Below are 24,234 nucleotides of genomic sequence, written 5' to 3'. Positions count from 1 at the left end.
AAACACAAGTACTTATCAATTATCATTAACCAGCTAAACATCAATCCAAGATGAAACAATAAACGTTAAACACATGAACACCATAGTTTTATGTGGACAAACCAATGTGGGAAAACCACAATGAGAATAACACTCACACTATGAATAACTAAATACAATTTTTTAGGTTCAAGGCCAATGAAGCTCACTTCTCCTAATTTTAACTTGCAAGCTAAGGCGAACAACTTTAGGTCAAGATGCAGTGGACCTATAGACTAAAGCTCACTACTCTAGGGAAAGATACAAAGGACTTGTGATACAAAGACACATGATCCCTATGGAAGATACAAGTTGCCAAAAGGAATCATTGTCTTCCGACTAGAGTAAAGATGAATTGAACTGAGTGGAATCTCTTGATAATAAATTCATCACAAACTAATATTCACCCTTCTACTTTCACACATATGCTTTTCCATCATTCTCAATCAATCCACACATCAATTTATATCAACTTGTTCACTGAAACCTTCAATTAGGTCAATCATAGATAAAATAAGCATAAATTACATAAAGTCGGTAACCATGATCAATTGCCCTACATGCGGTCCTCTCTAGGAGGTAAAGGGGACCCAAATACATCACACCATGTCTTCCTAAGTCGATTCCAATGAACCACAATCACCAACACATTTTCAAATTCAACATCAAACATAACATGTAAATAAACAATAAAACACATTAACTAGTCCACCCACAAGTATTATCCAATGCAAATAACTCAACGCGGATCTTCACATGTCATGGTAAGACTCATAAAAATACTTTAAATCAACCTCCAATGCACATCTAAACCAAAAGAGTATGATCCAAAAAGATAACCCAACTAAGTCAGCTAGAGCTCAACACAACAGATTTAAGATTCTTGTAAGGGTCGAAACCATTGGTTGACCTTGCCTAAAATGTCTTGAGCCTTCTCCTATATAGTTGGTTAGTGTTTAAGGACTTTATTCTTTGACTTGTGCATTGTTGAGTTGTGATTAGATGTTGTATGTTCACAGTTGAGCTATTGGACTTGTGAGTGTGGTGATAGAGTTTGGGCTTGAGTTGGTTGGCCTAGTCTAATGTGGAATGGAGGTTGATGAATCCCGCATCCCATCCTGGAGTCATTTTTGAGAGGGCATTCTTGTGGTATGTGCCAATCTCCTTCGAGGAGTCATCTTTCCCCTCTCTCTTCTATTATTTCATCATGGCGTTCCGTTTCTAGTCTTCTATAGTGGTCATCTCGCTTTTGTGATGGTGTTGTCTTGCTTAGGGTGATCTTGTGTGCCATAGTTTCTCTTGCAACACTTTGGTGCACATTGTTGTGCAATTGTGACATGTAGTGTTGTATCCTTCACATTGTAGCTATTAAGTTTATCGAGAATGTTTCAAAAAAAATTATGCCAATTTTTCTTGGCTTGTTTCCTTGGGGGTTCCTTGGTGGGGTATTACATCAAGGTATTTCATCTTGCTAGAGAGGACTCGTCTCTTTACAAATGTACACCTATTAACTACTTATTTTTCAAGTTATATTCATCTTTTGAGTCGAAGACGTTCAATATTGTGTACAAATTTATATCATATATCAATGTACACTTTGACCTTTACTATTTGTAAAATATTTACATTCAATATTTGGTTAATGTTATGTTCAATTGGATCAAAATTCTTTCTTAACCTTTTTTTAAAATTCATCCCACTTAGTTATACTTGGTGGCTTTTTATCAAAAAAAAGAAAGAAAGATTTCCCACAAATTTAGAGCACATAGACTTATTTTGATATGTGCAAAGGAAATATTGTACATCTCACAAACATTATACAAACTAAATTAAACATTATTTTTTCAATCATTTCTATAGAATGTGATAATATGATTATCCTTCAAAATCCTTAGTTTTAACTTTTGAAAGGGAGATGGTTGTAGGAATTTACCTTGGTTGGAAATGAATTCTTAATGCATATTTGTAAGAAAATCATATTATAAAGGGAAATATCTTCAACTAGGATCTCAATAATTATAACTAAGATTGCCTTTACAAGATTTAAAAATTTATGAATCCAAAAGAAAATGGACCTGATTAGCTCATTGCTTTGGCAAATATACAATATTACTAAAGAAATATGGATAAAAATAATATTTTATATAAGTACATATTCTAATTATGAAAGTAAAAAAAATCAAATAATCTTCTTCTAATCACTTGACACACTTATATCTAAACAAAACCAATATATGCAACGTAGCATTTAGACATGATTTTTACCAAACATAAAAATCAATATATATGTAGCCACCTATTTGAATATACTATAGTTTTTTAAAATAATTGAATAAAGAAAAATAAAAGCATAATATAAAAATAAGTTTTTTATGTTGAGTTTACATCACATTTAAGATACAAAACTAACTATTATTAAAAACATAAGAGAACGTAGATATACTTCTAAAAGGCCACCATGAATTATAATTTAGTTGAATGGTGGTATCAATAAGAGATAAAGATTCATGCAAAAACTATTTAATTAAACTTATAATTTTATAAAATGTTAAGTGAAAATAGATAATTGGATTGGATTGAATTGCAGTATCTTGAACAAGGACTTGTGTCTAAATTTTTTAATTTTCCATGATGCATCAGAGGATACTTATAACTTTGATTTGATATTTTTAACTAGCTCTCGTCGAAGGATCTTTCCAGAAGTAGATCTAGGTATCATTTTCAAAAATGTTACATTGTGTAACCTTTTAAATGGTGCCACCTAACCAAAAAAATGAAGACATTAGAAAGATACAATAATTAATTACACATAAATGTATTGAGTAAACTATAAGGTTATAAACCATAATAATGCATCTTAAATATCAAGTAAATAGATATTTTAGTTTTAGTCTAATTTTGCCTATTACCTGCTTGGAAACAAACTCCATCACATCTTGTTTTTTCAAAGAACTTCTTGAAGAAAGGACAATGTATGCTACAGGAACCTCTCCCGCTCTTGGATCAGGCCGACTATACAAATGAACTTATGATTGAGAAAACTTGTCAACTATTCTCAACATCATAATAACTTAATTTCCTCCTAATTCCTATATGAAAATTCATTTTTTTCAAGAATAAATGTATACTTAAATAAAAAATACCACATACGGAATAACTGCTGCATCCACAATTTCTGAATGTGTAAGCAATAGTGCTTCCAACTCAGCTGGAGCTACCTAAAGACAAAATAAACATGGAATTTTTTTAGATGCATATAAATAACCAATCATGCATTTTTTTATTAAAGATATTTAGATTGATTGAAATTATTAAATAAAACATGTAGCTTACTTAGAAAGGATAATTTATAGATTTTATAAAATTCATAATAAACACTTGCACATCTACATAAAAAAACTTATTTTAGTTGTTAAAATATCTATACAACTTATACTATTTACAAATAATAACTCGCAATTATTAAATTTAAAATAAATATTTGCACATCTTCTCATTTATTTACTTAATAAAGGAAAGACTTTGGGGTGTGAGCCAATATGCCTACACATTCAAACATTCATAATTAGACTATGAGAAAACAACCTCTATATTTTCAATTTAGAATTTAGGATTTAACTCAAAATATATTCAACATTCCTAGGATATTTAGTCTAAATTTTGACTCATTTTATATGAAATAATTTAAAATAAATTAAATTTATTTTTATATATTTTTTGAAATTCCGTTGATATCATTAAATTTTTCTAATTAATTATGAGTTGAGGAAGTGATGAATTCTTACCTATATCAAAAGTAAGAGAAAACAAACACCACAATCAACAGCAACAATCAAATTTTTGTCCTCAACTAAAAAAATAATCTTACAAGTAGTCTATATAAATATTTTCAAGAATTTTTGTAGTGGTTTCCATGCAAATATTTCTAACAGTATGTTCAAAAGAAGTTAATAGTACTCTTATTTTTGCCTAAAATCAAAGGATGTGTTGGCACCTTCAAATTTTGGCAAAATTTGAAGTGCTTATATGAATATTTTGGTTGGGCACTAAGAAACACCCCTATCAAAACAACTCAAGTAACCTTCTTTGGAAGATCATAATTTGCAACCAGTTGATCATGATGTCAAAATGGCTTAGTGGATGTACTCGCATATTATAAGTAAATGAATCTGTCAAATTACAACCCCCCAGGATCAGTTTTGACAAGTTTTTAATGCATCGAGTTAGAGGGTCCTACAAAAATCAGTTGTTTGCACAATGTCAAGTTTGCCTAAGTGACCTACTTTGCAAATTAATATTTCAAAGTTAATTAATCTTCAGATGAATTGGACTGGTATTCACATTATCCTTATATTCATGAGTACTCTTGCTCATTTACAAAACCTCAAAGTGAATTTCGATATTTTTCCCATGCCCAAAGCAAACATGGTTTTGATAGATTTAGTAGCCACGTTTTCTGAAAGTTCCTAAAGGTCATCTTTCACTACTTAAACCTTGAGCCCTGTTGATAGTCATGAAGTACCCCTTGGTAGCCTTATTGTTTTCATATAGATGAATGCTTTCACTTGGTCTCATAACTCCAGAGTTAAGTTTGATATTTTTTAAGAGCTTGAAGTTTTCAAGAATTAGGAGGTTTTGAAGAATGCATTTTGGCAAAATAGCTTACAAGCCCACCTTTGAACTTTGGTATCTTGTGACCCAGAATGGATCATAATGAACCATTTGGAAATAGCAATTGTCATGTACAGTGTCATTATGGGTATTCAATCGCGTGGTCTCACAATCAATTTTGATGAGTTTCCCAAGGCGATTCCAAACACAACTTAGTAAGTTTTGGTCATAGGAAAAGTGGTCAAAAGTCAAGATTTAATGGTGTCTCACTTTATGATTTGATGCCAAATGAATATAGACTGAACCCCAATCCATTTTGATGATGATTTAAGGTAGAGTTGTTCAGAAACAATTTTTTTGTTTTAGTTGGGTCTACATTTTGATGATGATTTAAGGTAGAGTTGTTCAGAAACAATTTTTTGGTTTTAGTTGGGTCTACAAAGGGACCTAATATGCATCATGATTCTAAGGTTAATCCACACGGTTTAAAAGGGTTTTATTAATTAAATTACTTCATGATTTAATTAATAATCAGATTCACAATTGATAAGGAAGGGTACATTAACATTTTATTGGTTTCATAATTGCTCATGAAATGCATTATTTGAAAGTTGGGGGTGAAACATTTAAATTTTTTAAATGGTTTAGATACATAATTGTAGTGATCTCTAATGTTAATCCAAAATTATATTTGTCAATAACTGGTGGGACTTTTCTCAAGAATAATGTGGCAAGTGGAAACATTTTATGTTCCAATAGTGATAAGTTGTTTTAATGAGATTGCAAAGGGAAGTAATCATCAAAGTGCTCCAGTGTTGTATTGGTGCTTCAACGATGAGAAGAGATTGTGCCCTAATCTGTCGCTTTAAAGAAAGTGCATTAGGCAGGGATCCCATGAGGGGGGCTTAAGCACTATTTTTAAGGAGGTGGTTCCATGAAGAAATTATTATTTTTTGCTACAAAATTATTTGGAATCTTTTCCTAAAAAATATAGGAGCTTCTACTTTTTAGGTCTGTAAATTTAAGTAGGTGAAAATGGGGTGGGGCTAGAAATTGCCCCACCAGCTTAAGAATATTTAATGCCACTGGTCAATCATTTGAATTTTAAAAAGAAAACTAAATGCTACAAAATTCAAAATTCATGAGATTGCTAGTATCCTTAAATCTAAGAAGCTTAAACTTTTTAGCTGGACTGTACTACAAAATTCATTAAATCGGCAACTTTAAAATATTCCTAAAAATCTCAATAACTCTTGCTTTTTTTTTTTAAAATAGTCCCCTTCATGAAACCCAACCTAAACATTGCCGGTTTTCTTTCCATTTCTCTGTTATCCTGGAGTAGCGGTTTAACATTCTTACCACTACGCTACGCAACTTCTTATGATTTTAGTGCATCTGGTTTGGAGTTAATGGAAATTGAGAGGAAGGGAAATGATGCGTGGTTATTGGTTAAGCTATTTCTTGCTTAGAGCGCCTCTATTTTGCGGTGTTTATGATCAATCTGTGCAAATCTTTCATCATTATTGCAGGGTCTTTGCAGACGGAGAAGTGTGCAACTTGTAATTTGAAGCCTGACATATATGTTAATGCGATTTGTATCTCATCTTTGTTCGAATGGGCCTGGACGGAGGATTGAAATGGAGGGTTTGCTTTCACTCATGCGCTTTGGAGCTGAAATAGATAATCTTTGTTAAATTAGCAGATTTCAAAACTATCAATGAAGCAATTGGTGAAGCGATTCAGATGCTTATGATGCTAATCCTTTCAAAGCTGCAGCTGATAAAGAGAGCAAAGGGCCTTCCAATCAAAGCTCATATACGAGGGTTACAGACTTCCTTCCTTGATTCTTTCTGTAATGTGCAAAGTAGTTTTGAGAAATTTGTGCTTTATGCCTTATCAATGGTGCCCCAAGATTGATGGTTTTTTATGTGATTCTTTGTTCTTGAATTCAGATTCAACCTTGAATACTTTCCATACTATATTGTCTGGTAAATTTTGTCTTCATTATTATGTAACTCCTAAGCAACCCGTGGTTAAAGAGGCAAGAGGTATGCTATGACTATGAAATTATGAACAACCTGGCAACTGAAACTATTTTTGCCACCTCCTTCAGTGGGTATTTAGAGTTTATAAAGGAAGTATCAGCACTCTTTTGAGCATGAAAATGAAAGGGAAAATTGGATTCGATTATAAGGGAAATTGCTAACAGAGGGGAAGAGTGTGGGTTGTTCACAGGAAAATGGAACATTTTAATAAATGGATGTACATTGTAGAATGTGCAACTCTAAATTTGGCCATGGAGATCTTTCCTGGGCCAAGCTCTGGTGAAGTGCAAAAAATAAAAATGATTTCAGTTGCAAGCAAAATGGAAAATGCATATTGAGAACAAAGGGGAGAGGGGGAAAGTAAATATTTTGTTATAAATCAGATTGAAAGGATGACATGTGTCAGCTTCAGATTCAATCTGAAGGCTTCTCTTCTCTTCTACTTATTCTTCTTCTTTATCCATTGTAAGAGGGTTCTGAAATTATGTAATTAGCAAGATAGAATAGGGAAGAGTTGAATCTAGGTTATGGAATGTTATATAAGATATATTTGAATTGGTCATTCCAGTTTTCCTAATCTTGTGTTGTATGGTCTTTGCTTTCTCTCAAGGAGAGAATTAAATTGCTTTGATTAGATGACAGTAACATTGAATATGTGATTTGGATCTATAAGTAGAGTTTTGTGACAACATAAGTGGACTTTTAATATTAGGTATTAAAGAATATAAGGTTTTCAGGTATGCATAAAATTGTTTGTAGAAATCTTGTACAATTCTATGTTTGATTCGATAGCTACAGATCTATTTCAGGAGCTAATGTATTTTCAGAAACAATTTAGATATTAAAATCATTCTACTTTTCCGTCTTAGGTATAGGTCTAGAGTTAGAATCTTTGCTTCCAATTGCTGAATGAAAATTGATAAATCAAAGAGTCTAGTCAACTTTGAGGTCAATCAACATTTCCTTGGTATATTTTCATTGGAAGACATCTGCTATAATTCACAATGTCTGTATAGATTTTTTTTTAGATCTTTATGCATTGTAACATATATCCACCTTGGTTTAACAAGCTAGAAGTGTAAGAGAAATTAATGACTTCAAGATTGATTCTCATTAGTTGGCCAGATCGAGCATTAAATCAAAGTATAAGAATTGACTAATCTTTAGGATTTAACGATCTATTGATTTGAGAACCAAATGGATGTTTGCTTATTAGAAGAGCATTTCAAAATGAGAAAAAGGACAATTCTAATGAGTAGAAAATGGTTAGGAATAATGATCTCTATAGGATTTAAGAAGAAATATTGTCCTCAAAAGAAGACACTTCATTAAGTTTCATGGATAACCACAAATCTTGATTTTACAAAGCAACTAGTTCTATATAGAGGCAGGTTTGGAACTATTGGGTGGTTTGCAAACTATTGAGGTAGTTTTATAATTTTCAAGGCAAATTTTTAATCATTATTGCTATAAATTCAGTGGAACCCTAACAAAGCCAACAAGATAATTAATATGAAAAACTATTGGAGGATCCTTCAAAGAAACTATAATGTTCCAATATAAAAGGTGAAAGCCTTATTTTTTATTATTGATGGAAGAGAATTGAATAATTATGTATCTTTGAAGTAGATAGTTGGCATTGTCATAAGCTCGACAAAGGTTGTAATGTACTCCAATACAAAGCAATTGCCTCTACCAATTGGATTTTTCATACTTAATAGAGTTTTCCCAAGATAAATAATTATGTTTGTGTTGCATTTAATTTTAATTCTTTTTTTTTTTGTAACTCTTTTTTTTCACCTAATTTTTATTGTCATTTGAAAATCCAAGTAGCATAATTGATTAAGTATTTGATTCGTTAGTTTCTAACTATGGTAAAAATTATGGATGAATTGGTATCAAAGAAACACATTCCCTGAGGCTTGAAAATCTTCGAGAAAGCCTAGAGCAAGTAAATTACAAGAGAAGAGAACTCTTTGAACAATTACAAAAAGAGTTGGTAGTGAAGAATGCATTGGTATCATAACTCAAGGAAGAGGGAATGAGGGTTTTACAACGAGAAGTGGACTAGCCCCTAGTAAAGAAGAACAAATGATGGAAAAGGTATCCAAAAGCATTCATGATCAAGTTTTCTTCAAATGTCTTAAGATCTAATGATTCTAATAAAAATTCTATTGTTTATTTTGTTGTTTGCATGTTGTTTGTTATGGAACTTTGACAAGGTTTGTCTCCATTTCAATGGTTCTTTTGTAGTCTTGTTTAACATGGGCTTGCTATGTAGTTTTCTTCAATCTTGGTATGTACTAGGATTGGGACCCATGTTTCCTCCTTTACCTAATAAAAAACATACAAAGAGAGAAGCTTTGGTTTACTTTAGCAATATACAATTGGAGCACAACTACCTATTTATCATGAACAAAATTATTGGGGTCTTGACAATGTGATATTTTTAAGAACCTTTCTTGCATGCTACTTCAAGGCCTCATTTGACAGATTCACTTGTCTAGGAATGGTGACAATGTTTCCTATAATGCGACATTTACAATTTCCTTCTCCATTAGATCAACCACACTTAAAAGGGTAAAATTTATGTCTTTTGAGATAAATGAGGGATCTATTGATTCTTTGGACTTTGACCAAAGGATAATATATTATAGGTAGCCACAATCTAGTAGCATTTTCTTGTTAATTTAGATTTATTGACACATTTTAGGTACTAGAATTTTCTTGATATAATTTTGCTTGCTCTTTCATGGCTCTCCTCATTAATATAGTCAAATAATATAAGTGAACTTCAATCCTCCCCAATGTTCATTCTAATTTAATCATTGTGTAGAAGTCATTTTCTTCCCAGAAAATCACTGCCTCCTTATTAGATTCTACAATTGCAGGTTTGATGTTGTGTTCATGAAATTTGCACCATCAAAGATTATTGAGGATACCCTTCTTGAGAAATCTTTGGGACCATGAGGTGCATCACAAGGATAACACCACATATTTTGATCCTAAGCCAAGCTGTTTTATACTATTTCTAGAGACCTCTTTGGATTTGCCTTGAATATTAGTTATTGTAATGTTGTAAATTGTACTCCTTTCACACTCTATTTGGCACCTAATTTAGTGTGCTTTCCCCTAGATCATTTTAAGCCAATTTGGGCCCTATTCTACTCTAAAACTTCATTGTTAATTCCACACTTTAATCACCATCAAATACTAAAATTAGGACTAGATCTAATGTCACAAACCTCAACATTCATGTATTCCTTTTTGCAGAGGTGATTTTGGAAGGACTAAGATGCCCATCTCTTTAGTCTTGCCCAAAATATCTCAAAAAGTTTGGATTGCAGATGTCAGCCTTCACATTTTGAAATCTAATCTTAATATTTGCACTTGACAATTGTATGTCAACTTTTTATAAAAATACCTTGTGACCCCTATATAGAACACATCTTCTTGTTGACATTATTGTCATTGATGTCAACAAGTGATGCAAAGAAACAACAGAGAAACAACAAGTGTTGCAGGTTGTAGAGTTATCATGCAAAGAATTAAGGAGTTGCATGCTTGTGTTGTTGAGTTGCTTGAGTGTGTTGTTGTATGTGTTGATATCAATGCCAAAGGGGGAGATTGTTGGCATTATTGTCATTGATGTCAACAAGTGATGTAGAGAAACAACAAGTGTTGCAGATTGCAGAGTTATCATACAAAGAATTAAGTGTTATGCAGTGAATTTATCACATCGGGTAGCAATACCAATCGAGTGTTGTGTTGTTGTGAATTGCAGAGTTATCATGCAACGAATTAAGTGTTATGCAGTGAAGTTATCACATTAGGATAGCAATACTGATCAAGTGTTGTATTGTTGTGCAAGTGAAATATCATATCAGGACAGTAATACCGATCACGTATTGTGCAAGTGAATGATCATATCGGAATAGCTATGCCGACCAGAAGACCGAGGATACCTATCGGAGTAGTTTTTAAAGGCAGAATGACTAAATTCCACTAAGCCGATAGTACAAGCTATTCCGATAGAGGAAAATCATTGGAATAACATATGTTGATGAAGTTTGTTTTGATGAGTTGCGAGTTCGAAATAGATATGTCAATGAAGTTGGTCACCGTGGAGATTGCGATCAGAGTAACCTATGCTAATAAAAAGAGGCTGATAGTATGTCATCGGTTTGACTTGTTATGTCGATCTAACAAATTTTCCCTATACCGATAGTTATGACTATGTCAATAAATGGTTGTTTCGGCATGAAGGTTTTTCAATTCGGAGTAGCCTATGTCAATGAAGTTTGTCACTGTGGAGTTTAAGTATCGGGATACCTATGCCGATAAAGGTGAGTTGATAGTAAGATTATCAAAATGACTTATACTGTCAATATAACATGATTTTCTTATGCCGATAGTAATGGCTATTCCGATATGTGGTCGCTTGGCTTGGAGGTTCTTCGCTCGAGATAGCCTATGGCGACAAGTGTAAATAGAGGTGAGTTTCTCGTCGGAATAAATCATGCCGACGAAAGGAACCAAAGGCTTCACAAAGTCATTGGGATAAGTTTTGAAGGCGAAATAGAGATAAAATGTTAACTTGATAGTTAATGCTATACCGATAAAGCTTTGAGAATCCGACTTCGAGATTGCTATAGCGATGAACATGTTTGCAAACTATATAACACAAAGGTTAGTCTCAACATGGAAACCGACTGATCTGTGCAGCTCGATAGTCCATATGGATCTTGACCGACCTTGACCATCTGAACTGGATGAAGAAGAAGAGGACATGTGGCTCCTTGATGGACTGACCAAATCAGATATGAAAGTCGGTGATGATAAAGTTTGTTGTTGATTCTTCTAGGGGTAGACTGACAGAAGATGATGATCCCATTAATGGTGATCCAGTTGCAGACAAGTTCGCGGCTCAAGATGACCAACTTGAAGGAGATCGAATCTAATGGACATAACAAGTTTGCTAAAAATAACAACTCAGTGCAGAAAGTGGGCAGAACAGAGCATGGTCATTCAATGCAGGTGGTTGATTCAAGGAGGAAAATCCAATCTACTTCAGATCGTATCCTTGAAGAACAGACTAAGATTACTAAGTTTAGTAATCTATATACAGAACAATCTGAAGACAATCATAACACATTTAATGTAAGCAGCTAGTTTGAGATCATACTGAAGACAAAGAATAAAATCTCTACAGTAGAGATCTTCAAGACAACCGACTTGAATAAAATATTCAAGTTTGCAATAGAAGTAATTTTTGATGTGTGCAGTGTTGAATCAATTGAACTATAGTTGCAAATATGATTCTACAGGAGTAGTTGAGACATGGAGATAGGTGAAAATAAAGATAACTCCATTAGTCGATGAGGATTATGATGAGTAAGGAGAGTGAAATTTTGAATATGTAAGTATTATTAAAGAGAGCTAAGAGTGTGTAATCTTCAGAAATGGAGAGAGGGGAAAGAAAGACATCAACAAAGTGAGGTGAAGTGTCGAAGAGATGAGATGGTAATTAAAGAGAGTTTGAGAAAGAGAAGTTGCAGAAACAGAGGAAAGAGGGCAGTTGTAGAAGCAAAAGATTGAGAACACAACAATCTACGAAAGGTGAAGCTGAGGCAGAGAGGAGGAGACAATCAAACAAAAGGAGAAGGAAGAAAAAAAGGAAGAATACCAGATTATAAGTGTTGCAAAATGTCATTTGCAACAAGGCATGTAGCTTGTATTTGAAATCTATACTCATTGTGATCTCTAAGTGGGTGCTCAAAGCAGGGGTAGGTGCTCCTTTGAGTAGGTGCTCATAAAACTAGGGATTGGTGCTCCTTGAGTCAGTGCTCCTTGGGTTGGGGCCCTAAAACATATTGTAAACTGTTATTTATCTGTGAGGCTGGATTGCAGTAGTAGACTCCACCAGCTATTCTCACTGAGGTTTTTTCCCACATTGGGTTTTCCTCTTACATCTAGTGTTATGTGATGTGCTCTTTTGTGTGTGTGTGTGTGTGTCTATGTTTGCATTACATCCTTAGAATCTGCACACTGAACTTAAAGTTTTAAAATACACCGATTCACCCCCCCTCTCAATGTCCATTTGTGTTCTTCAATTGGTATCAGAGCATAAGGTTCCCCTGTAGTAAAAGCTTTCTCCAGCTTGGGTAGATTCTGGTTAGTGAACACATGACTAGGAATGAATCCTCTGCTAATTCATCAAAATTTGAAGGCACCAACTATGTCTTCTGGAGTAGAAGAATGGAGACCTACTTGTGTTCCCTTGGATGTGATGTCTGGTTGTTTGTGGTAAATGGATACAATGTTCCAGCAATTCCTACCGATCCAAATGCCAAAATGGAATAATAATACAACGCCAAAGCAAAGAATGCTATTCTTGGTGGTCTATAAGAAACAAAATTTGTTAAAGTTATGCACTACAAATCTGCCAAAGAAACTTGGGACAAGCTGCAAAGAATATATGAAGGCAATGTCAAAGTGAAGGAAGCTAAGCTGCAAAATCTTAGAGCTCAGTTTGAAGGTTTGAAAATGAAGGAAGAAGAGAAGATTGTAGATTATTTTCAAAGAGTAGATGAGACTGTTAATACCATAAGGGTACTTGGAGAAGAAGTCAAAGATGAAGTTATTGTCAAAAAGGTACTCAGATCTCTCAATCCAAAGTATGACACTAAGGTCTCTGCTATTGAGGAAACTAAAGATTTAAAAACCTTCTCTATGGATAAATTATTTGGTTCCTTATCAGCATATGAAATGAGAACAGTAGGCATTGAATCTTCAAAGAGAGAGGCTACATTTACTTCCACAAAGAAAGGGAAAGAACAAACTTCCAATGAGGAAGACGATGAATCAGATGTTGTTGAAGCTAACTTTGTTAGAAAACTCAAAAAGGGATTAGGCAAGTATAGAGGAAAGCTACCTTTCAAATTCTTTGACTATGGTAAAATAAGACATTTTGCTGATAAGTGTCCCTATAAGAAAAAGGAAGATAATTATGTCGAATATGTCAAGGATAAGGGTAAAAGGTTTCAAGAAGAAGAAACTTTCAAAAGAAGAAAGTTCTTTACTCAGTTGATAGTGATGTCTCTGATGATGAAAGAGAATCAATTGAGGAATATAGTGAAGATGAAGAACAAACTAAAGTCTTCATGGCTCAAGAGATCCTTAATGAGAATCATAGTGGTGGTCAATCTGAAAATTTAGATGACAGTGAGGAAGAAGATGCTGAAAATTTAGATGACAGTGTAGAAGAAGATGTAGATGTTGTGGTTGACCTTGAAGGAGAATTGGTTTGTGCTCTTGAAGAGCTTGACAAAGTAAGAAAAGAGTTCAAGAAATACAAGAAGTCTGTCATAAAAGAGCATGACTTACCAAACAAGAATATTGAAGAATAAAATAGCAATCTTGCTGCCATAACTACTCAGTTGGAAGAAACCAAAAGAATGTGTGAAGTGACAAAATTAGATTTATAAAACAAAGAGAAAGAGTATCAAAAGATGGAAAAAGAAATTGTGAATCTCGGAAAGGAACTTGAAAAGTGCAAAGATGAACTCAAAGTGAGAATCAAGTATGAAGGCAACACTGATGCGTTGGACAAAATGTTGAACAAACAAAAGCACTCAAAGGATGCAGAAGGAGTTGGATTTGATGACAATCAGTGTTCTACCAACAAGGAATCAACAAATAAATAGATACATTTTGTCTCTTCAAGTAAGAATGGAAGTAAACAAACTTTCATTGTTAGCAAGCTCACTGAGAAGAAAACATATGTTGCTGTTACAAAGAGCAGTCATGCTAATCCAAAAGGAAAAGCCAAGATGGATGATGGAGGTTTCACAGGAGTCAAGGATATGAGGAAGAGCTCAAGAAGACCGAGCTATGCTGCTCCAAGGAGACAAATGAGAAATAATTTCAACAATGATTGGTATGTATCTTAGTTCCATGGCTACTATTATAAATGCAATACTATGGTCATAGAATTACAGAATGTAGACTTATGTGTTGGTCCCCTCCTAGTTATGAAAGTAGAAATCATTTTTATGCTCTTAGAGATGCAAATATTATTTGTTACCATTGTAATGGTATTGGTCATAGAAATTATGATTATAGAAGATATAGTTTTCAGTCCTATGACAGACCCTTAAGTTCATCATTCAATAGAAATGTCCAATGTTATCATTGTCAAAATCTTGGACATATAACAAAGCATTGAAAAATTAGAACAGCTAAGCAAAAGAAGAAAGTGTCACCTTTGGAATCAAAGACAAAATCAAATCAGAATATGAAAGCAAAGAAGAGGCAAGAATCAAAACAAGTATGGGTAGAAATGGAAAAGGACAAAGACGAGTCAAGTTTGATTGTTCAAACTACCCTACACACTAAAAGGAAAAACCTATGGGTAGTAGACAGTGGCTGCTCCAACCACATGACTGGTGATAAGAAGAAGTTTATCAAGCTTGAAGGTTGGAATGGTGGCTCAGTGACGTTTGGAGACAACTCTTCAATCAAGATAAAAGGAAGGGCTGATGGGATGGGGTTAGGGATAGACTAGCCCAATCTATGCTCTTGGATCACCTGGTGTCCTCTACACAGCCTAGGGTCTCTAGGTCTTCCCTTTGCTTGAGGAATACCCTGACCATGCCCAATCCACCCACCAATGAGTTGAAATGCTGCTCCTAAGGTCTCACCTACTCATGAGACTCAAACCCCTTACTATGGCTAATAAGGGCTAATCTTGTTCCACACCTTCCAAGGTCTTAGCAAGGTTGTTTTAGGTCTATTTCAAGGTTTTTCCACCCATTCATGAGCCCCCAAGAGGTTTCAAGATTCTAACCCTTTACCGATTTCACAAATTTGGGTTTTTGCCTTCAAAAAGGGCTACAAGGATTAGGACCAATTAGGCCTCCTAACCGGTCTTCTAGGGCTCCCTCTCACAAATGATGCACAAACAACCCAATCTCCCAAAAAGGAATGCCATTCATTTGGCAAGGACTTAAGGATTTCTAGGTTCTAGGCCTCCAAGTGTCCGTACACTGTCCTAGGTGGATTTTAAGGTTCTCAAGGGTTTTTGTGAGGGTTTTTAGAGTCTGCCTGGATCACAGTGAAGGTTTTGTATTCTAGCCACCTTGTTTGGATTGGTGGAGGATCCTCCTTCACACCAATGAAGCTTCACTCACTCCTCTGCACTTCCTCCAAAGGATGCACTCTCCACTAATCAACCTTTCTCTCCAAGACCTCTACACCAACAACCATTCCTAACCGGGCACTGTCCAGTCTCGCCTAGGAATGGGTCTTTGCTTCACCTCCTTGCATTTCCAAGGGCCCTTCTTGTTTGGGACTATAGTACAGGGTCTTCACATCCATTCCCCATGGTTTCATGGTGGTTCCACAATGGGGAATGGAGTTAAGACTTCATTTACTCAAACCGGTCCAAAACTGGACAATAAGACTGCAACTTACAAATTATTTACAAACACACTCAACCGGTAAACAAAAAGCTAATCTAATCACTTACAATGAAGATATATACACCAAAGTAAACATTTCACATAGGTTTGCTCATAAATCAATCCATTAGTTTGCTTGGTAACTTCATTCAAACTGACTGGTAACCCAAAAACAGTCACAGTCAATTCAGTTTGCTTGAGCCGTACAATCTCTGACAACCAACCCTTTAACTTAGGGTTTGTAACATCTTATAATACCCATACCTCAGTCGGTGTGCCACATTTAGGGTTGTCCATGCCAACCTAAGCATTTTGACATCATGGTGGAAAAGTTGCTTGACAACTTTTAAAAGTTGTCATGCAACTTTTGAGCAACTTTCCCAATGTTGCTCTTCATGACTCCTAGACCCACAATGGGCCAACCTAAGGACACCACCATGATATGAAGGACCCCTAAACTCCCCTAGGACACACATACCCTCCATTTTCAAGAAAATCACCATCTTGACTTGTGACCCCTAAGATCTCCTCTAGGACCCTACCTAGGACCTGTGAGCACATTGCTCATTATTTTATGTATAATGGCTTCTAAAGAAGCATAACACCAACAAGACAAAGAAAGAGAAAGAGTCTGGAAGGGTGCTCCTGCACCAAGGGCACACTAAACATTGATGGAAAATTAAAGGCTCATGATGTAAACTATGTGGAAGGTCTAAAACATAATTTGTTGAGTGTAAGTCAGATGTTTGATAAATGATAAATGTTCACCCTTGACTCAAGATGATGTGAAATCAGAAAGGAAAGCACTAACAAACTAGTTGTTGAAGGCAAAAGAGCAGATGGAAATGTGTACAACTTGAAAGAATGCTTCGAGTCCCAATGCATGATGGGACAAGTTGATGAAGGTTGGTTGTGGCATAGAAGACTAGGCCACATCAACTTTGATACTCTTGTTAGGGTAAGCAAGAAAGGGTATGTAAGACACATACCTCAAATTATCAAACTAGCAAGCACCTTCTGTGATGAGTTTCAAAGAGGAAAACAAACTAAGGAGAGTTTCAAGACAAAAGAGTACTCAATTACAAAGCCTTTAGAACTAGTGCATACAGATTTGTGTGGGCCTACAATAACAAGAGCCCTAAATGGAGAAAGATACTTCATGCTTCTCATAAATGATTTCTCTAGGATGACATGGGTCACCTTTCCGCAAGACAAATCACAAGCCTTTGAAAGATTCAAAATCTTCAGGAAGATGGTTGAGAAAGAAAGTGGATACAAACTGAAGTGTTTAAGATCAGAACGTGGAGGTGAATTCACATAAAATAAATTTGAAGACTACTATGAAAGGCATGGAATCAGAAGACAATATTCATCTCCCAGGACACCACAACAAAATGGTGTTGTGGAAAGGAAAAATGGGACAGCCAAAGAAATGGCAAGGACAATGTTGAATGAAGCTAATCTGCTTGATATATACAGGAAAGAAGCATCCCATATTGTTGTATACACATTAAATAGAGTTCAACTGAGAGTGAACAACAGAATGACACCTTATGAGTTATGGTATGATAGGAAACCATCAATCAAGTATTTCAAGGTGTTTGGTAGCAAGTGCTTTATCAAAAGAGATGAAGATGGATTAGGAAGTTTTGATTCAAGAAGTGATGAAGGTATCTTCTTGGGGTATTCTACTCACAACAAGACCTACAAGTGTTTCAACAAAAGATTAAAGAAGGTAATTGAGAGTGTACATGTAAGAGTGGATGAAGATCTACATAAAGGAAAACATAGTATAATAAATTAGATTGAAGAATCACATAGTGAAGATGAAGAGAAATCTGAAAATGAACAAGAAGAAGAAACACCTAGCAAGACTCCAAATAGATATGTGAAAAAGAATCACCTTGAAGAGTAGATCATAGGCAACAAAAATGTAGGTGTACAAACTAGAAGAAGAATTGCAAGAAATAATGAACAAGTAAACTTCTGCCTCATGACTGAGATGGAACCCAAGACATATGTTGAGGCCAGCAAGAGTGAGAAGTGGATAAAGGCTATGGAAGAAGAGTTGCAGCGGATAGAGAAGAGCAAAAAATGGGAATTGGTCCCTAGACCTATAGACAAAAATGTCATTGGGACTAAATGGGTCTATAGGAACAAGATGAATGAAGAAAGGAAGGTAATAAGGAACAAGGCAAGGCTAGTATGCAAGGGGTATGCTCAAGTAGAGGGCATAGATTTTGAAGAAACATTTGCACCAATTCCAAGGCTTGAAGCTATAAGGATGTTCTTGGCATTATCAGCCTATAAAGGATATAAAGTATATCAAATGGATGTCAAATCTGCATTCTTGAATGGCAATCTTGAAGAAGAAGTCTATATTGAGAAACCTAAAGAACTTCAGCTACATGAAGATGAGAACTTTGTATGCAGATTGAGAAAAGCTTTGTATAGTCTTAAGTAGGCACCTAGAGCATGGTATTATAGGTTGGATAAGTACCTCCATCAGCAAGGTTTCAGAAAGGAAAATGCTGACAGCAACCCGCACATTAAGGTGGATGGAGATCACATGATTATAGTTGTGGTATATGTGGATGATATCATCTTTGGAGGCAACAAAGATGTTCTATGCAAAGAATTTGCTGATCAAATACAGTCAGAGTTTGAAATGTCCATGGTTGGAGAGTTATCATATTTTCTTGGTTTGCAAATATTACAACAGAATAAGGGTATATTCATCTTTCAAACCAAGTATGCAAAGAACATGTTGAAAAAGTTTCAAATGAAGGACAACAAACCGGTTGGTACTCTCATGGTGACAGGATGTAAATGAAGTAAAGATAATGAATCACCTAATGTAGATCAGACCTTGTATAGATCCATGATTGGAAGCCTATTGTATCTTACAACATCAAGGCATAATATTGTGCAAGTAGTGTGCATGGTAGAAAGATTTCAAGTAGCTCCAAAGCAATCACATGTAAATATTGTTAGAAGAATCTTCAAGTATCTGCAAGGGACACTCACTTATGGCTTATGGTATTCAAAGAAAGGAGATTTCACTTTACAAGCCTTTACTGATGTTGGTTGGGCAGGTTGCATAGATGATAGGAAGAGAACCAGTGGTGGAGCTTTCTTCCTTGGAGACATATTAGTTTCATGGCATAGCAAGAAGCAAAAGTCAATTTCACTATCAACTGCTGAAGCAGAGTATATTGTTGCTGCTACATGTTGCTCACAGGTTTTACATGGATAAAATAGACCTTAAAGGATATTCAGGTATCATTTTCAGATCCTATTGCTATTATGTGTGAGAACTCAAGTGTCATTAACATTTCCAAGAACCCTGTGATGCACTCAAGGACAAAGCATATTGCAATCAAATATCATTTTCTTAGGGAGAATGTTGTAGAGGAGGTAAAGGTTGAATATGTTCCCACAAGTGAGCAGTTTGCTGATATTTTCACAAAGCCTCTTCCATAGGATACATTTGAGTATCTAAGATACAAGTTGGGTGTTGTTCTACCATCCTTCAACACTTAAACATATTATTGAGGTCTATGGTTCAAAGGGAGCATACTGTTTTACTACTTTTCATCCTTGAACCACATGTTTGTCTCAAGGGGAGTTCTAAAAATTTTGTGACCAATAACTGCTTTTTATATTGTAATAATGGTTCATCTAGTGGACTCTCTAGAAAACATCATTTGACAGGCATTGTTGAGGCTGAACATCTTTCAAAGGAGGAGAAGAAGTGTACAGGTCAACTCCCTTTGCTATTGTTGTCAAAGGGGGAGAAAGAGTCGTCTATCTGTGCTGCTGAGTTGCTTGTGTGTGTTGTTGTTTGTGTTGACATCAATGCCAAAGGGGGAGATTGTAGGCATTATTGCCATTGATGTCATCAAGTGATGCAGAGAAACAACAAAGAAACAACAAGTGTTGCAGGTTGTAGAGTTATCATGCAAAGAAATAAGGAGTTGCCTATCTGTGTTGCTGATGCTTGTGTGTGTTGTTGTGTGTGTTGACATCAATGTCAAAGGGGGAGATTGTTGGAATTATTGTCATTGATGTCAAAAAGTGATGCAGAGAAAAAACAAGTTTTGCAAGTTGCAGAGTTATCATGCAAAAAATTAAGGAGTTGTTTGTCTGTGTTGTTGAGTTGCCTCTGTGTGTGTTGATATCAATGCCAAAGGGGGAGAATGTTGGAATTATTGTCATTGATGTCAACAAGTAATGCAGAGAAACAAGTGTTTCAGGTTGCAGAGTTATCATGCAAAGAATTAAGTGTTATGCAATGAAGTTATCACATCGGGATAGCAATACTGATCAAGTGTTCTGTTGTTGTGCATTGCAGTGTTATCATGCAAAGAATTAAGTGTTATGCAGTGAAGTTATCACATCAAGATAGCAATACCGATCAAGTGTTGTGTTGTTGTGCAAGTGAAATATCACATCGGGATAGCAATACCGATCACGTATTGTGCAGGTGAATGATCATATCGGAATAGCTATGTCGACCAGAAGACCGAGGATACCTATTAGAGTAGTTTTTGAAGGCAAAATGACTAAATTCCACTATGTCGATAGTACAAGCTATTCCAACAGAGGAAAATCATTGGAATAACATATGCCGATGAAGTTTGTTCCAATGAGTTGCGAGTTCAGAATAGATATGTCGATGAAGTTGGTCACCATGGAGATTGCGATCGGAGTAACCTATGCCGATAAAAAGAGGCTGATAGTATGCCATCGGTTTAACTTGTTATGTCAATCTAACAAATTTCCCCTATGTCGATAGTTATGACTATGCTGATAAATGGTTGTTTCGGCATGAAGTTTTTTTAGTTCGGAGTAGCCTATGCCGATGAAGTTTGTCACTATGGAGTTTGAGTATCGGGATACCTATGCCAATAAAGGTGAGTTGACAGTATGATTATTGGAATGACTTATATTGTCGATCTAACATGATTTTCTTATGTCGATAGTAATGGATATTCTGATATGTGGTCGCTTGGCTTGGAGGTTCTTCGCTTGGGATAGCCCATGGGGACAAGTGTAATCAGAGGTGAGTTTCTCGTTGGAATAACTCATGCTAGCGAAAGGAACCAAAGGCTTCACAAGGTCATCGGGATAAGTTTTGAAGGCGGAATAGAGACAAAATGTTAACCCGATAGTTAATTCTATACCGATGAAGCTGTGAGAATCAGACTTCGAGATTGCTATAACGATGAACATGTTTGCAGACCGCATAACACGAAGGTTAGTCTCATCATGGAAACCGACCGATCTGTGTATCCCGATAGTCCATATGGATCTTGACCGACCTTGACCATCTGAATTGGATGAAGAAGAAGAGGACATGTGGCTCCTTGGTGGACAAAACAAATCAGATATGTGAAAGTCGGTGATGATAAAGTTTATTGTCGATTCTTCTAGGGGTAGGTCGACAAAAGATGATGATCCCATTAATGGTGATCCAATTGTAGACAGGTTCGCGGCTCAAGATGACCAACTTGAAGGAAACCAGTTCTACTGGATAGAACGAGTTTGTTAAAAATAGCAACTCAGTATACATAAAGTGAGCAGAACAAAGCAGGGTCATTCAATGCAGGTGGTCAATTCAAGGAGGAAAATCCAATCTATTTCAGACCGTATCCTTGAAGAGCAGACTGAGATTACTAAGTTTAGTAATCTATATACAAAACATTCTGAAGATAGTCAGAACACATTTAATGTAAGAAACTAGTCTGAGATCATACTGAAGATAGAGAATAAAATCTCTACACTAGAGATCTTCAAGACAACCGACTTGAATAAAAAAATCAAGTTTGCAATAGAAGTAATTTTTGATGTGTGCAGAGTTGAATCAATCGAACTGTAGCTGCAAATATGACTCGACGGGAGTAGTTGAGACATGGAGGTAGGTAAAAATAAAGATAACTCTATTAGTCGATGAGGATTATGATGAGTAAGGAGTATGAAGTGTTGAAGTTGTAAGTATTGTTGAAGAGAGCTGAGAGTGTGTAATCTTCAGAAACAGAGAGAGGAAAGAAAGACATCAACAGAGTGAGGTGAAGTGTTGAAGAGATTAGATGGTAATTAAAAAGAGTTTGAGAGAAAGCAGTTGCAGAAACAGAGTAGAGAGGGCAGTTGTAGAAGCAAAAGATTGAGGACAAAGCAGTCTGAGAAAGGTGAAGATGAGGCAGAGAGGAGACGACAATTAGACAGAAGGAGAAGGAAGAAATAGAGGAAGAATACCATATTGTAAGTGTCGAAAAACCTCATTTGCAACAAGGCATATAACTTGTATTTGAAATCTGTACTCATTGTAATCTCTGAGTGGGTGCTCAAAGAAGGGGTCGGTGCTCCTTTGAGTAGGTGCTCATAAAACTAGAGGTTGGTACTCCTTGAGTTGGTGCTCCTTGGGTTGGGGCCCTAAAACATATTGTAAACTGTTATTTACCTGTGAGACTAGATTGAAGCAGTAGACTCCAACAACTATTCTCACCGAGGTTTTTTCCCACATTGGGTTTTCCTCATACATTTGGTGTTATGTGATGTGCTCTTGTGTGCGTGTCTATGTTTGCATTACATCCTTAGAATCTGCACACTGAAAAAAGTTTTAAAATCCACTGATTCACCCCCCCTCTTAGTGTCCATTTGTGTTCTTCACTTCTATCATTCACAAAGGTAAATCTAAGAAGCAATCAATTTGTTTTCTACTCCAATTCAATCTAGAACAATTAGGAAGCAACAAACTTTAACATTCTACATTAAGTATGATTTCATGTTTGTTATTTATATATATCATGTTATTGCATTAACACTTTTAGAAATTCCATAGAGAGAATTGCATCACCACCTTTGTGTGAAACTCCTTGATAGGGTTTCATACCTAAGGCATAATCATTTCATTTTGCATTTCCATTATTGACTTGCCTCTATCCTCCCTAGGGAATGCACTCTTTTTCATCATTATAGTTGTCAAGTGGAGGTGGAAACATCAATACGGGGTTTGACTTAGGTAAGCCCCTATACAACACAACCATTCTTCCCTAGTTTTCATGTGTGTAGGTTCAAATCCAACAATGACTGTGGTTCAAGAGCATAAAAGAAGATTGCAATAGGTTGCAACAAATTTTGAACAAATAAAGACACCTAGACTAGGGTTCCCAACACCAATGTTTGATTGTTTTAGGCTGGATTTTTGGGAGACGCACCTACATGGCCTCCTGACTACATTCTTGCTCCTCTTTGTTAGTTCTAGGCATCTCTAGACTAGGGTGTGCAACATTCATGTCCAGAATATTTTGCTCTCATTCTTAAATCTAGGTTCCTCTTTGTGGCTCTACTTCAGATTTGGTTAACTATGTTTGATATCTTTTTTGTAAATTATTGTTATTGTTGAAAACACTCATTTTACTACCAATTATCATAGATCTCAAACACACACTTCACGATCTCAATTCCATCGCAACAAAGGAACAAAGTCCCAGTATTCAGCTCTCCTATTAGGACTGTAGTTGGACCAATTCATGTTCCAATTATTATGCTATGAATATTTGGGATCTTATCCATAATTTCCATACACTATCATTTTGGTGAACCCAATGTGTCTTGCACTTCATATTAACTAATTTTAATGCATGGATCTGATTACATATATTTATGATTTAGATGCAATCATCTTTGAAAGCAATTGCTTATGTACTTGCACTTGTTAATTACTATTTCATATTGCTTAATTAATTGGTTAATTAATCATAACATTTCTATCATGATTGCAATCATTTTTTAAATCTATTGTTTATGCACTTGAAATTTGACATTTCTTATGGTTGCATATCTTTTTATTTAACTAAAAGGAAGCTAAGGTACAAAAATCACTTCCTAACATTAATCTAGTGGGGGAGATAATGTAATTTTTCTTACAAATCTTAAATTGTTACAAAATAAGAAACAAATACATAAGGAGGTGTACAACATGCAAATAGATAAACACAATAAGCACAAGATATATCGTGGGGAAAATTCTTTTGAGAAAAAAACCCTACACTTCAAAAGCACAATACTTTGTATTACTAAAACAACAATTACAA

General features: G+C 35.3%; 1 protein-coding gene across 1 annotated transcript in view; it reads right to left on the bottom strand.

The window, feature by feature from the left end:
* Window positions 1-2,530: 2,530 nt before the first annotated feature.
* LOC131028581 (probable CoA ligase CCL7) overlaps window positions 2,531-24,234 on the bottom strand; it is a 122,310-nt gene continuing 100,606 nt past the window's right edge. Inside the window, exons 4-6 of the mRNA XM_057958893.2 lie at window positions 3,169-3,236; window positions 2,928-3,030; window positions 2,531-2,779 (exon numbers count right to left, since the gene is read on the bottom strand). Coding sequence (XP_057814876.2) covers window positions 2,666-2,779; window positions 2,928-3,030; window positions 3,169-3,236 — 285 coding nt within the window. The 3' untranslated portion in view covers window positions 2,531-2,665. The remainder of the gene's footprint in view (window positions 2,780-2,927; window positions 3,031-3,168; window positions 3,237-24,234) is intronic.

This window comes from Cryptomeria japonica, chromosome 8 (genome assembly GCF_030272615.1).
Source record: "Cryptomeria japonica chromosome 8, Sugi_1.0, whole genome shotgun sequence".
Lineage (NCBI taxonomy): Eukaryota > Viridiplantae > Streptophyta > Pinopsida > Cupressales > Cupressaceae > Cryptomeria > Cryptomeria japonica.
The sequence above is the reverse complement of the archived record's forward strand: the minus strand, read 5'-3'. Positions and strand labels throughout refer to the sequence as shown.